At 35.5% G+C, this 14,349-nt stretch overlaps 3 protein-coding genes across 3 annotated transcripts; 2 read left to right on the top strand and 1 right to left on the bottom strand.

The window, feature by feature from the left end:
• The first annotated feature begins 58 nt into the window (after nt 1-58).
• On the top strand, nt 59-4,610 carry LOC147534470 (3-phosphoshikimate 1-carboxyvinyltransferase 2-like). Its single transcript, XM_086646858.1, has 9 exons — nt 59-874; nt 1,198-1,764; nt 2,186-2,430; nt 2,649-2,802; nt 2,918-3,132; nt 3,217-3,334; nt 3,438-3,648; nt 4,098-4,159; nt 4,259-4,610. The coding sequence occupies exons 2-9, from the start codon at nt 1,420-1,422 to the stop codon at nt 4,475-4,477; spliced, it is 1,569 nt and encodes a 522-aa protein (XP_086502984.1). The 5' UTR covers nt 59-874; nt 1,198-1,419; the 3' UTR covers nt 4,478-4,610.
• A 1,950-nt stretch (nt 4,611-6,560) lies between these two features.
• On the top strand, nt 6,561-9,035 carry LOC147534469 (UDP-glucuronate 4-epimerase 3-like). The gene has a single exon (XM_086646000.1). The coding sequence runs from the start codon at nt 7,491-7,493 to the stop codon at nt 8,799-8,801; it is 1,311 nt and encodes a 436-aa protein (XP_086502126.1). The 5' UTR covers nt 6,561-7,490; the 3' UTR covers nt 8,802-9,035.
• Nucleotides 9,036-12,009: 2,974 nt separating this feature from the next.
• On the bottom strand, nt 12,010-14,278 carry LOC147534468 (chloride conductance regulatory protein ICln-like). The gene is made up of 7 exons (XM_086650130.1): nt 13,899-14,278; nt 13,680-13,803; nt 13,397-13,514; nt 13,229-13,288; nt 13,108-13,131; nt 12,880-12,959; nt 12,010-12,165 (listed from the first exon to the last, which is right to left on the bottom strand). The coding sequence occupies exons 1-7, from the start codon at nt 14,063-14,065 to the stop codon at nt 12,094-12,096; spliced, it is 645 nt and encodes a 214-aa protein (XP_086506256.1). The 5' UTR covers nt 14,066-14,278; the 3' UTR covers nt 12,010-12,093.
• Nucleotides 14,279-14,349: the final 71 nt, after the last annotated feature.

Here is a 14,349-nt window from a genome sequence, read left to right as displayed (position 1 = left end):
GTTTTACTTTTACTCCTTCAAGCTTTGTATATTTTAGTTTATGTCCAAAATTAGTGCGCTATAAAGAAATCATTGTCTATTATCCGCGCGCTTATTTCACTCGAGCAAGGCTTAACTAGTACCTTCACTTGCTTGACGAAATACTCCTTCTCCACCCTTTCACTTCGTCTTCATGGGCATAAAAATGGTAGAGGACTCAAAACTGTTCAACTGGTTTTTCTACAAGCCTAAACAAGTAAACATAGAGAAGGAGAGATAGAAGATGAAAACCCATGGCCAATCCAGATAAACCTTCACCTTCCTATACCCACAGAGGAGGAGAATAACTATGCACGTGAGTCTAAGAGAGAAATTGTTTAGTGCACGTGGGTTTTTAGGTTTTGTGTAGCATTTGGTAGGTTGGTAGGTTTCAATTCTCATCAGTTTCGTCCCCATTTCGACCACACAAAAACTCACCAACCCCATATTGGAGCATTGGACACATGTGGGAGAGGCTTTGATATTGGGTTTGGTTATTGAAACATAAACCCGAATTCTTTCACACATTCTATCTATGGGGTGAGAGGAACTAAGGAAGTATTTCATCAATTGAACCTATATATTCGACAATAATCTTGCACGAAAAAATGGCGGTCTAATCACTTAGAGTAGTTCATCCTTCATTCATCGCCAATTAATTTTTGAATTTGATGGCTACAAACTTATCATGGCATAAAGTTAGACCAAAAGTGATAAATTTAGAAGTTGCACATGTTTCCTATACTAAAAAAAAAGACACGTGTTAGACTGAAAAATGTCACATATGAATAAAGCGCGTGAGAACAAACTCACAGAAAACAGTTGATTTGAGTAAGTAACAACAAAAAAAAAAAAAGTAACAAATGCGAAGGTTCACTCCAATCATTGTCAAATAGTTTTGAGTTAGATGACCACAAATCTACTGAACTATGTGATATTATTATAAAATAATGTACTTACTGGCTTATTATATAGTTATGTTGATTTAAAATTTCATTATACTAACCCTAATGAACTTCGACAAAAAAATAAAAACAAACATTCACTATATTTTGGTGTAGTGGTTGGTCATCCACTCTGAAACTCGAAGATCACATATTCGATTGTCTAACGAAGATCTATGATTTATTGAATTTTGGTAAAATGATGTTTTAATGGTCCAAGTCCCAAATAAACCAGTACCAACCGGGTCAATAATTCCGGGTAAACGGGTCCTCATGAGATCTTGAGGTTGGGTAGGTAAGAGAGTAGACAGAAAGATAGAGACGTAGAAGGAGGCAACTCTCAGCTTAACGTGCGCACCCTTCATTATTCAAATACTCGTTTTACAGGAGGGAGTTTTTTTGGTAGGTTAAATTACAACCACCATTAGAGAGAAAGTAGAGAGAGAGAGAGAGAGAGATGGCGCAAGTTAGTAACAACATTATTCAAAGGAGTAATTGCAATTTCAATACTCTCCCTAAAACCCATAAACCCAAATCTCTTTTAAATTATGTTTGGATTGGAACTGGATTGAGAAAAAATGGTGGTAATTTGAAGTATGAAAGGGTTATTGGAGATTCATCAGGTAGAAATTTTCTTCCATTAAGGGTTTCTGCTTCAATTGCTGCTAAAATGAAAGAGAAATCTTCTTCAAGTTTACCTGAGATCTTGTTACAACCAATTAATGAAATTTCTGGTACTGTTAAGCTACCTGGTTCTAAATCATTGTCGAATCGGATCTTACTTCTTGCTGCTCTTTCTGAGGTTAATCTCTTCTTCTCTCTCTCCTCATTTCTATCTAAAGTTTCAATTTTTAATTAATTTCATGTTTGCTAATTGAGTTATAATATGAATTAGAGAGTTGGGTTAGAGATTGTGTTCGATCTTTTTTATATTGGAGAAGTAGGATTGAAATTTGAGTTATTTGATTTATAGCCCTTTTGTGTTTTCATAATCTAATCAAATCATGAATCATGATTAGTCTCATTCAGCTGTTTGCTTGTGAATTTTGATATAATTATATGTTCAGATTAGGTTCTGGATCAAAGTTGATATTCTATACATCTTCTGTGAATTCAACCAAATTAGGCTAACCTTCTAAAGTCTTGCATTATTGTAGTGTTCGCTTTATTTTTATCGTATAAGCTTTCAAAATAAACTTTACATTCCCTCTATTGTTTATCAGGGAACTACTGTGGTGGACAACTTGTTAGATAGTGAAGATATCCATTATATGCTTCGTGCTCTGGAAGTACTTGGCTTACGTGTCGAAGAAGACAAAGAGAATAAAAGAGCGACTGTAGAAGGTTGCAGTGGACAATTTCCTGTCGCAAAAGAAGCGAAAGAGGAAATTCAGCTTTTTCTGGGGAATGCTGGGACAGCAATGCGTCCATTGACTGCTGCAGTTACTGTTGCTGGTGGAAATGCCAGGTTATCTATCTCAATTTAATTACTTTTAGATAAAGATATAGTAAGAAGATGATTTGTATCGAGAAAATCGATGCTTCTTTTGAAATTGTTTGTCTTTCTCATATTCTAGCCAACTGACCTGTTAGAGGCACATAGAGAGTGTTCCGAATCATAATAAACAGTTATGTTTTCATTAAGATTACTAATCTGACTACTTTCTTAAATTTGAATTAATATAGTTATGTGCTTGATGGAGTCCCACGAATGAGAGAGAGACCAATAATGGACTTGGTTGTGGGTCTAAAGCAGCTTGGTGCGGATGCAGATTGTTCCTTGGGCACTAACTGTCCTCCTGTTCGTATTAATGCAAATGGTGGCCTTCCTGGAGGAAAGGTGAGGTTTATATCTATCTTCTCCGCGTGTTCTTTTTCTGGTAAATTTGTTATTAAAATCATCTTCCTCAAACGCCTGAATTGTTCATGCTTATATTCTATGCTTCCATTTACAGGTGAAACTCTCTGGATCTATTAGTAGTCAATACTTGACAGCTTTGCTAATGGCAGCTCCTTTGGCTCTAGGAGACGTGGAGATTGAGATTATCGATAAACTAATCTCTGTCCCTTACGTCGAGATGACCTTAAAATTGATGGAACGATTCGGTGTCAGAGTGGAACACAATGATAGCTGGGATAGATTTTCGGTTAAAGGTGGTCAAAAGTACAAGTAAGTTTGATTTAGTAAAATCATTCAAATCCTTTGTGCAACCATAGTTAGTCGAAAGTAACCAAAGCGAAAAATATTAAACAGGTCTCCAGGAAAGGCTTATGTAGAAGGAGATGCATCAAGTGCTAGTTACTTCCTCGCAGGTGCAGCAGTTACCGGTGGCACTGTCACCGTAGAAGGTTGTGGAACTAGCAGTCTGCAGGTACTAATGGGGCTTCTTATGCATCTTTGCATCTGGCTTTAAACCCTAATTTATCTATTTTATTGTATTCTCATGACCCAAAATTTCTTACCTGGTACTGTAGGGAGATGTGAAATTTGCTGAAGTTCTTGAAAAGATGGGAGCTAAAGTGAGTTGGACCGAAAATAGTGTAACTGTCACAGGCCCGCCACGAGATCCTTCCCGAAGGAAACACTTGCGCGCCATTGATGTCAACATGAACAAAATGCCTGATGTTGCCATGACTCTTGCTGTAGTTGCACTTTTCGCTGATGGCCCAACTGCTATAAGAGATGGTAAGTTGTCGCTAAGGTTTCATTGAAGAGTACATAATAACCTTTTTGTATCCTTCTACATTTTTCACACTTACCATTTGATGTGTTCCATAGTTGGTTTGGATGACAAATAACAAAGCTAACATAATGTTTTTTTACCTAAACAAAAACTAGGGTTTAGGTAAGTTTTGAACAACCAATCTAGTTTTGAACAACCAATCTAGTAGTTCAAAATTAGTGATAAGTAACAACAGACCGTGGGCCTTTTAGCCGACAGTAAGTTTTGAGTTACTAACCTAGTAGTTCAAAAACCTAATTAGTAACAACTGCCGGTGGGATTTTTAGCGAAGGGTGAGTTTTGAAAATTGAACAACCAACATAGTATTTAATCATCAAGTTACTCTACATCGCTTATATTAACACAGTAAACTATGTTACTTCGATCCTTACTCATCTTTCCTTTTTGTCAGTGGCAAGCTGGAGAGTGAAGGAAACTGAACGAATGATCGCAATATGTACTGAACTGAGGAAGGTTAGTTTCCTGTCATTAACTTTACCCATTTAATCTAGTTCTGCTTAGGGTTTTATCGATCATGTTGTTGAATTTCTCGCGTTTGGATTTATTTTCTAGCTTGGTGCAACTGTGGAGGAAGGACCTGATTACTGCATTATAACTCCACCAGAGAGACTAAACGTAACGGCAATTGACACATATGATGATCACAGAATGGCTATGGCATTCTCGCTTGCTGCTTGTGCAGATGTTCCAGTCACCATTAAAGATCCCGGGTGTACTCGTAAGACTTTTCCTGACTACTTCGAAGTTCTTAAAAAGTTTACAAAGCATTGAACAATGAAACATTAGAGAGAAATATGTGCCTTGTTGTAATATCAAATTTTAGTAATTGAAGTGAGGAATTAAGTATTTGTTACCACAACTTACCATTGATTTGCTTTTATAATATGTTCTTACAAATTCCACATTAGCCTTTCTATTAATTGTCTCTGTCTCTCTTTTAAATTATTCCAATATCTAGGTTTGATGTTAGCATGGATTGATGTGTAATTTATACATATAGTTTTCAAGGTGGGGATAAAGAGAGATTTGTGAGATTTCATATAAAAATGAACTCTTGAATAACTGTTGTAAGTTTGTTTTATCAATATATTGACTCGAGACTTCGCTAGACATGTGCCTTATATTACTAGAGAAATGTTATGAAGACAGGCGCTTTTATCTTTCACGTTAATTATTTTCAAAAGATATCAAAGAGGCGAAGGCAATCGTCTCTTGTGTCCCTTGTGTTTTTTTTGTTGAAAACTTCCATCAATAGAGATTCTTAGGGTTCATTCGAGAAGAAGATGAAACGGAGAGGACTAAGAAGTTGAAAGAAGAAGAAGAAGAGGATGAGAGAAAGCATGGAGAACATAAAAACGAAGATAGAGAAGATAGGATAGGGTAATTATGGGACAAAAAGTTACCACTAACAAAAATTGGATGTAATAGTCAGAAAAGCCGAACTACAACAAACTAGGAGGGAGTAAATGTCACTTCGTGGTCATAAAGTAGGGGCCAAACATGAATTTTACCTTTCTAATTTGCATTGACATTTCTATTAGTCTAGAAACTTGAGATCTCCATTGTTTATTAATCTGTTAACCTACACAATCAAGGCTGAATCATGGAATCTTTGGTCCAGTGAAATCAAAGTAACAATAATAAAAGAAGAAACTTTTATCGTTTACCTTCTTAATGCCTCAATTACGTTGAATGATGTTCCCCCACCCATCCAATATTACATCTATTACAATGTGTTGAAGTGAAATTGCAAATTTTGATTTTTAGGATTGATGGATGTAACATCTGAAATTTTAAATGATCAACAAATCAACCGTTGAAATCATGTCATAGAATTCTATCAAAACATTCAATTTAATAGTATGTATACTTAGCACTAACTTTTCATTTTCTGTTATTGATATCGATTACGAGTTTTAAGTACAAAATATTGAAAAGTTGTATGTTTTGATTGTTTCCTAAGCAAACATACAAAAAGTATAATATAGCTTCAATGCTAAGTATCCACCAAAAGTTGATTTTATAGATAACTTAGTTTTTTCAGGATAATTTTCTACCCCTTTACTTTCTTCAAGAAGTGCATATTATATTCACCAAAAAAAAAAAGGTTTGAATTGAAACTATTATTATTTTGGATCCAGTAATTCGATTGTTCCATTGGATCATTTGGTCCCTAAATTAACATCTCGTCAGCTAAACATTACATAATTTTTTTTTTCTTTCAAAATTATCTCTCTCTCTCTCCTCTTTCTTAATTTTCTTTTGTGGTAGGTGGCCTTATAAGACATCTATTAATTATATTATAAGATCACTTATCTCCTAAACCAAACTTAAAGATATTTCTCAACCTGTTTAAATATTTCCCTGTGAAGCATTCGACAATATTATATTATATATATATATAATTATAATGCAGAAATAACTGTTGAATCGCTATAGTAATTAATAACAAAAAAATATCAAATCCCACCCTATGATTATTATAATTCTCTCATTACAAGTAAATTAGCCTTATAAATTTTATAATTTTTTGCACATGTGTAAATTGTAAAGAGCTTTACATTTAACAAAGAAATTTTGGAATTGACACATTCACACATTCAATAAGGTATTCGAAATTATTTGTCAAAACTAGAAACAATATTTAACTTAACACGTATCTAGTTAAGAATTGCGAGTAGTACAACAAACAAATTTGTCATCACATTTTCTCAATCTTGTCGCGGTCATTATTATCGTATGTATGTATGTATGTATAAAGTAGAAACTACAAATACATAACAATTTCAAAACCATCACATATTGAAACCCAACTAAATGAAAGCGGCAAAAGGAATGATAATGACCATGTGAAGTATTGCCAATATATGTACTAGGCGCAAATTCTTTGTAACATTATTATACAAATTCTCAAAATTCATGACTTGGAGTCAATATAGAATATAACTGTTGGCCGTGATTTTTATTCTTCTAATAGGTGGTGATCACATGACCGACGAAGTTGCTCTTGTCAGTATCGATCATGACTTCAAAATTTGTGACCGACGAAGTTGCTCCTGTCAGTATCCATGGTGACTTTTTTTTTTTTTTTGATGAAAATCCATGGTGACTTCTAACTGCATTTCCTTATAAGTAATGTTTGAAAAATGATCTCCACCAAACCCTAAAAGACTCAAATCCCAACACCCACTATTTAGTCATCATCCTTGCCACTCACTATATGAATCAAAAACCAAAGGAGGAGAATAGAAAACAAAGAATTGAGAAATTCAAGGTCATCCATCCAATCAATTAACACATTTAAACACCTCTTCATTTGATCATTCAGATTGGTTTTAGATAACCCCACCCCCCCATTAATAGTGCAACCAAATCTAGAGAGAGAGAGAGAGTAAATTTTTTTTAGATAAAATCAAATCACAACCACATGACCTTCTTTGCCTTCTTGTCTTCCTCCTTCTATCATCATCTTTTCTCCTCTCATCTTTCTTTCTCTCTCTAAAAAAAAAAAATCACCCCCAAAGAGAGAAAAAGCAAGAACCCTTCCTCCAAATAACCAACCATAAGATTCCCAAAAATATGTAAGGAAGAAGAAGAGTGAAGAAGAAGATCCAAATTTACAAACTTTACCCCTTTGAGCAAACAAGAAAAGAGAATTGAAGAAGAAAAGGAAATTTCTAACCTTAACCCTAATTCTGGAAACCCTAATTATCAGTTTTGTAGAAGAAGAAGAAGAAATTGAGAAGAGGTAGGGTTTTAAAGGGAAGATATTTTTAATCTGCAAATGACACAGCTGAAACTAAATTCATCACATCTCGATAACATTCCTTCTACACCTGGAAAGTTCAAAATGGACAAATCTCCATACATAAATCGTCTTCGATGGCAATTTTCTCTCGCCAAGCTTACTTTTTGGTCATGTCTTTTTGTTGGTTTGATAATCTTATTCTTCCTCAGATCATCACCTTCATCTTCCAATGATTCTTCACGAAGATATCTTTCTTCAACTTGGGGAGGTTCTAATTGGGAAAAACGAGTTCGATCTTCTGCTCGTGTTAGATCTCGGAATGGATTTACTGTACTTGTCACCGGTGCCGCTGGTTTCGTCGGAACTCATGTTTCCGCTGCTTTGAAACGCCGTGGTGATGGAGTTCTTGGTCTTGATAATTTCAATGACTATTATGAAATTTCTCTGAAAAGATCTCGCCAAGCTTTGCTTGAAAGAAGTGGTGTTTTCGTAGTTGAAGGAGATATTAATGATTCAGTTCTTCTGAAGAAGCTTTTTGATGTTGTTCCATTTACTCATGTGATGCATCTTGCTGCTCAAGCAGGTGTTAGGTATGCAATGGAAAACCCTAGTTCTTATGTTAATAGTAACATTGCTGGTTTAGTTAATCTTTTTGAAATTTGTAAATCTGCAAACCCACAACCTGCCATTGTTTGGGCATCATCTAGTTCTGTTTATGGATTGAATTCTAAAGTACCATTTTCAGAAACAGATAGAACTGATCAACCAGCTAGTCTTTATGCTGCTACAAAAAAAGCTGGTGAAGAAATTGCTCATACTTATAATCATATCTACGGTCTTTCGATTACCGGGTTGAGGTTTTTTACAGTTTATGGTCCTTGGGGAAGACCAGACATGGCTTATTTTTTCTTTACTAAAGATATTTTGAAAGGGAAATCGATTCCGATCTTTGAAGGTCCAAATCATGGAACTGTTGCTAGGGATTTTACTTACATTGATGATATTGTCAAGGGATGTTTGGGTTCATTAGATACTGCTGAGAAAAGTACTGGTACTGGTGGGAAGAAGAAAGGACCTGCTCAATTAAGGATTTTCAATTTGGGGAACACTTCGCCCGTGCCTGTAACAAAGCTAGTTAGCATTTTGGAGAGGCTTTTGAAGGTAAAAGCTAATCGGGTTATGTTGAAAATGCCGAGAAATGGAGATGTGCAATTTACCCATGCTAACATAACTCTGGCTCAGATGGAGCTTGGTTATAAACCCACTACAGATCTACAAACGGGGTTGAAGAAATTTGTGAGGTGGTACCTTAGTTACTATGGCACTGGGAAGAAAAGCGCCGGGTGAATCTATGCTTACTCTGGTGCTGTTTGGTAGATCCATTTAAATTCTGCTTTCGATTCTTATATTTTTTTTTTTGCCATTTACCTTTCTTTTGTCTGTTTCTCTTTTTCAATATATTCTAATACTGTCCTATAAAGAGGAAATGAGAATTATGCGAGGGAAAGGTTTTCGTGGACGTTTGCCATGGTTTGCAGGTTATTTCTAGTTCCGAATCGAAAGAAAATCATAAGCATCACATATTACTTCTTTCCTTTTTCTGTTTTTAGTGTTCATTTATTAGCTTTAGGAATGTTATTTGTAGCTTTGGAATTGTAAAGTTCACGTCGTCAAAAAACACGCATATGCTGTTTGATGGATATCTTTGACATGATTCCAATAAAACATCGTTATGTTACTTTGGGTAATAGTTAGTTTTCCTAAATAGTTAAACTACACCTGTTCACGTTATTTCGTAGTCTTAGTGATTAAATCGGTCGAAAACATTATGATTGTGGTATATTAAGTCTTTCCATTTTTGACTTCTTCCCTTCGCTTTAACTCTTATGTTATTCATTTTCTTAATAAACTAGTTCCATGTCATCCTTACTGTTTCCTTTCACGCTTTATAAGTCATTATCTTTATAACAATGCAGGTGTAGCTTATTGAATCCACGATTTGTTAAGAGTGATTCCATTAACACACCAATAATACAACAGACTCTATTATGTGGCTGATATTGTTTTCCACAAATTTTGAAACTATAAAACATTAAATGAAAATGAGGTGGATCAAACGTGTTCATAGAAAATGAATCTTGTTTATATTTGTTGTAATTGGGCTGTATGAATGTTTTTTCGATTTGTTAATCAACAATGGGGATGTACATATGTTACTCATTATCCATGACCCTTCCGTTGTAGTAGTTGTCTTGCAGTTTCTAGTCGCATCTTCTCATTACTTCTGGATGAATTTTTTCATTATGAGTGTAAACTATCCATGAAAGTTACCAAAATTAGCCGGTATTGATAAATGTAATTGTGCTAATATGGAATATGGTTATTATGCGATATCAAAATATGTTAGATTTTGAGGATGTTGAAGAGTTGCCTCTTCGAGAGCTAAATAGTTTTCGTGGAGGTTGAAATAGTTTAACACGTCTTGTTGTTTCCTTTGCTACATCAAGTTAACCAGTTTCAACAACATGGCCTGGTCATGAACTACAGAAGCTGTTAGAATGTGCTAAGAGATGATTCACCTTCTGGTAGACTCTCGGCGATCTGGTGTTCCACTTCCGATGTGTGCTACCTGATCGGTTGCACGTTTTGTTCGCCCTCGGAGAATGTCAATCTCCATCTCTTCCTCTTTAAGTTGGATTTTGAAGGTGAGTTATTTACAGATTTTCTACGAGTTTCTTCTTTCAAAGTATTTGTGAAGTGGATTTCACTAGAAATTTGAGTAGATCTAGTATCCCTTTCCTTTTTACTTTGTCTATATCTTGCTGGGATAGACTCTCTAGAAAACAATATGGGAAGTGAAAGTAACACACGTAGACTTAGGAGGTGGGAACAGAAGTAGGAAAGATAACTATGCAATTACAAGTTTACAACAGGTGGTCCATTCTTAATATCTTAGCATGCGACACAAAAATACCAACGTGTGCAGAACATAGGTTTGATATAAATTGCAGGTTCTAGAATTGCATCGTGAAACCCAGGATGCTAGAAAGAGAAGATACGAGTAGAAGTGTTTGATTAGATCAAATCCATTTTACTAACACGGAACGGGATAATCGGTGCTGAAAATAAATTGTAATGGGTAGCATGTCAGTTGAAGAGTGGGTAATTAAGTTAACGAGACGCTCTCTTGGTTGAAAGGGGAAGAATAATAAGAGAACGAGATTTTATTAGATAGTCCATCTCAGCACCACCTTCGAATTTTGTCTTGATTGTTGTTTTAGCATTCGAGTCACTAACAAAAAGAGAAGTACATTTTTTGCTTGAGTGAGTTTCTGCCCCATCGTCTGTTGGCTATCATCTAGTAGGTTTGAAGTCCGTACTATGTGGAGTTCTGCAGTCTTCGTGAAGGAGAGGGAATTTCATCCTTGGCCTTATAATATATCTAGGCTCTTGCAACAAAAAAAGTAACCCATTGTCCAAGCTGACTATCATTTCTTTAGACCAAAAAAATCCGAACTCTGGCAACTAAGATCAGGCAGGCTCAAGCAGAGCTATAAGCTAATAAATTTAGACCATGACCACTTTGATCGAGACGAGTACTAGATTTAGATTTAAAGTTAGAACATCTCCACTGTATAATTCAAGAAAACTCTCGTCTTTAAGTTTTAGATGTTCTTTCGTGGCACAACTTTAAATTTTCTATTTAAAAGATATTTCCAAAGCGGCACTCTAGAAATTACTTAGTGACGATGGAGTATTTTCTTTTTCTTTTTAATATTGCAAACATTGGTACTAGTTTTTTTTTTTTTTTGTTGAGAAAACATTGGTACTAGTTTAAACATCTTAAAATTAAATAGTGTCACATTATCTTCACAACATAATTTTAAATTTTGCATCCAAGAGTTGTCTTTAAATTCTAAAAATCATGTGGAATTTAATTAAATTTCAATTGGAAAGGCTCTTTTAGATCGAGTCAGGTTGCGTACTGGGTTTAACAGTGTCAACGCGTCACCATACGAAGATTAATCTAGAAAACTTCACGTCCACATAAAACACACACAATCTTCCTTTCTCCAATTATCATATTTAAGAACTTTTAGATCAATAGTTAATCAAAAAGAAAAAGAACTTGGTTAGATCAAAGTTCATTGAATACTTCTGAAACCTGATTGTAAGAGCAGAAAACACTCCAGTTACACTCTTAAGAGCATCAGCTTTTATGTATTTGAAGTCAGTAGAGAAGAAGAGAAAATGAATATTCAAATTATATCTAAATCCAAAACAGAGTGAAAGGGCCATCATCAAATGCTGCATAGACTTGTGATCTAATCAACTGGAAGAACTCCACGAACAAATCGGATTAGTCATTTCATCTGTTATTCTTGTGAGCATTAGTTCACACAAAAAGGACTTCATATCAAAGCCCAACAAAGTTGTTACTCTAATTGCATATTTAAGTGGTTGTATAGTCAACCCTTTTTTTGTTATGAGTTTATGAGCCTTGACATTATGCTGACTACAAAGAAACCGAACGCTGAAAAATTACAAACCGAATTCATAATCTACTCTCAACGGCAACAAAACAAACAAAATCAGTTGAGAAATACAGAAAAGGGTTCAAAATTGATAGTCAAAAAGCTCAATTTGGTCCTCTTCCTTCCCCACTTACGGTTTCCTCGGCATCTTCAAAGCGTTGATCCTCAATTTGAAGCTGTTATGTGTACAAAGAAGATAAATCATTCAAAAAACAAAACTATAAGAATATAGTTTTCAGAACTGGAAAGTGTTAAAAAGCTGTATTTATGCTCATTCAAAATTGTATGTACAGGAAGAAATGGTGAAACAGCTCATATAATCCTTAGTTCCTTACTTCGATGTATAAATTCATCAACGATGAATCCAAGATACCTTGGTCAGTATGAGTGCTCATATCTAGGCTTATCATGGAGATTGAAGGATATCTTGCTGTTCTTTATCTTATCGAGTCTATTATAGTCATAATGCGGTCCTCGGAAGAGCAATATACACCAATTTGACTTTCACCAAGACCCCTCTTTGCCTCAGACTCTCATCAGAAAAACTATATCCATAGTTCAATGCGGTTTTTTTTGTTCCTTAGATGATGTGAGGTGGCTAAGGGTATTATTACTCCAAGGTAAAAGAAAGCACATCATATATAACCAGTCACGAAGGGTTCAACTGACGGGTATATCTGTTCTAGTTCTTATTCGATAGAGTACACCCACCAAGAAAACAATATAGTCATGGTACGGTAAAGATACCAAAACTCAGTAGAACTAGGTTATCCGGTTAAACTGAAGAAAAGGGATGATAGTGGAAGGCAAAGCAAAATCTACTCAACAAGCATCCTACGTAGACAGTAAAGAATTTCATTTGAAGTGACGATTAGTGACAGAACCCATACCTCAAGCACTGAACGTGATAGATCATGATCCTCATTTGATTGACCAATTGGATTTGCAAGCCATTCGGGATCCTCATCGTCTAGAAAGAGGAAAATGCATATCAATCCAAATAATTAGCACCGAATAAGAAGATGATTTGAGAGATATATCAATCTTTATTAAACTGAGCTAAAACCATACCATCTCCGTCCATCTCAGCACCACCAAAACCCCAGTTATGCTCATCTAGTCATCTTCTTCATCATCATGATCTGAAGAGAGACAAACATAGACTAGTCACAAGAAGTTCAACTTCGCATATCCCCATAATAATAGTAATACTAGTAGGAGACGATGAAGTTAAAGAACCTTGATCGGGGTCAGGATTTAGCTCAGCACATTGACAGAAAATGTCAAAAAGATCATCCACTACACAATAACAAAGAACAAATTTAGGGTTTTCACGTCAAAAGGTACATACTCTTCATCTAATAGTTTGAACTGAAAAAAATGCAAGATGGAGACTTGAAGGGGTACATTGGTTAGGATCAGATGGAATAAGCCTCATTTCAGTTATCTTGGATAAGTCAAGTGTTTCATTAATTTCTGTGTCCGAGTCTGAATCTGAATCTTCTTCTTCTTCTTCTGTCTCAATCTACCAAGAAAAGAAAAGAAAAAAAGAAGTTGACAAAATTTAGAACCATTCCTTCCCAAACTGAGAAAAACCCTAACTTTTTTCTTCATCAAAGAAGACCAGGATTAGAAACCCCATGGAGATCATCAAATAAACCAATTGGAAAGAAGAGAAAATTGAGAGTACTTGAATGTAAACACAAGGGGCGAAATAAGCTTCAGGATCTCTAGAGACAGCGTGAAGAGATATAGATAAGAAATCAACAGCATAACCTCTTTCTCTCTCTACATCACTCAACCACACCACTTTCCTGCACAAAATTACCACTCACAACAGTTTCAGTGCAAAAAACCAAGAGGGCAGAGAAAACAGAGATTCTCAAGATAAAAAAAAATGGGAAATTACTTGGAAGATATGTGAAGAGTTCCAGACGATTCAGGAGGTCGGCTTCCGAGAACAATGGCGACTCCGGATTGGACATGAATCAATTCCTCGCCGTTTTCAGTATGAAGAAGTGGTTTTCCGGCACCATCTCCGACTCGGTCTGTGAAATTCCTTAAACCAGTAACCATTTCTTAAACCCTCCCTACTTCAGAATGTTGTTTGATTTTGGAAGGTGTTTTGGGATTTTATGATTTTCAGGCGGCAAAATACGTCGTATCAGAACCGAACCAGAATAGAGAACCGATTCTACAGATAATGGTGCTCATTGAGCGTCATGATACATATTGGAGAGTTCATTTCTTGAACAGGGTTGAGATTCAACCCCTTCCTCAAACCATTTCATTTGTTGGCATCAATAGTGCTCTGTGATCCATAGTCACTTAAACGTGTCGTGACTCGTGGTCATGCATGT

This window comes from Eschscholzia californica, unplaced genomic scaffold (assembly GCF_041429995.1).
Source record: "Eschscholzia californica isolate CP2 unplaced genomic scaffold, dmEscCali1.0.p SCAF_6, whole genome shotgun sequence".
Lineage (NCBI taxonomy): Eukaryota > Viridiplantae > Streptophyta > Magnoliopsida > Ranunculales > Papaveraceae > Eschscholzia > Eschscholzia californica.
This window is presented reverse-complemented; position numbering and strand designations above follow the sequence as displayed.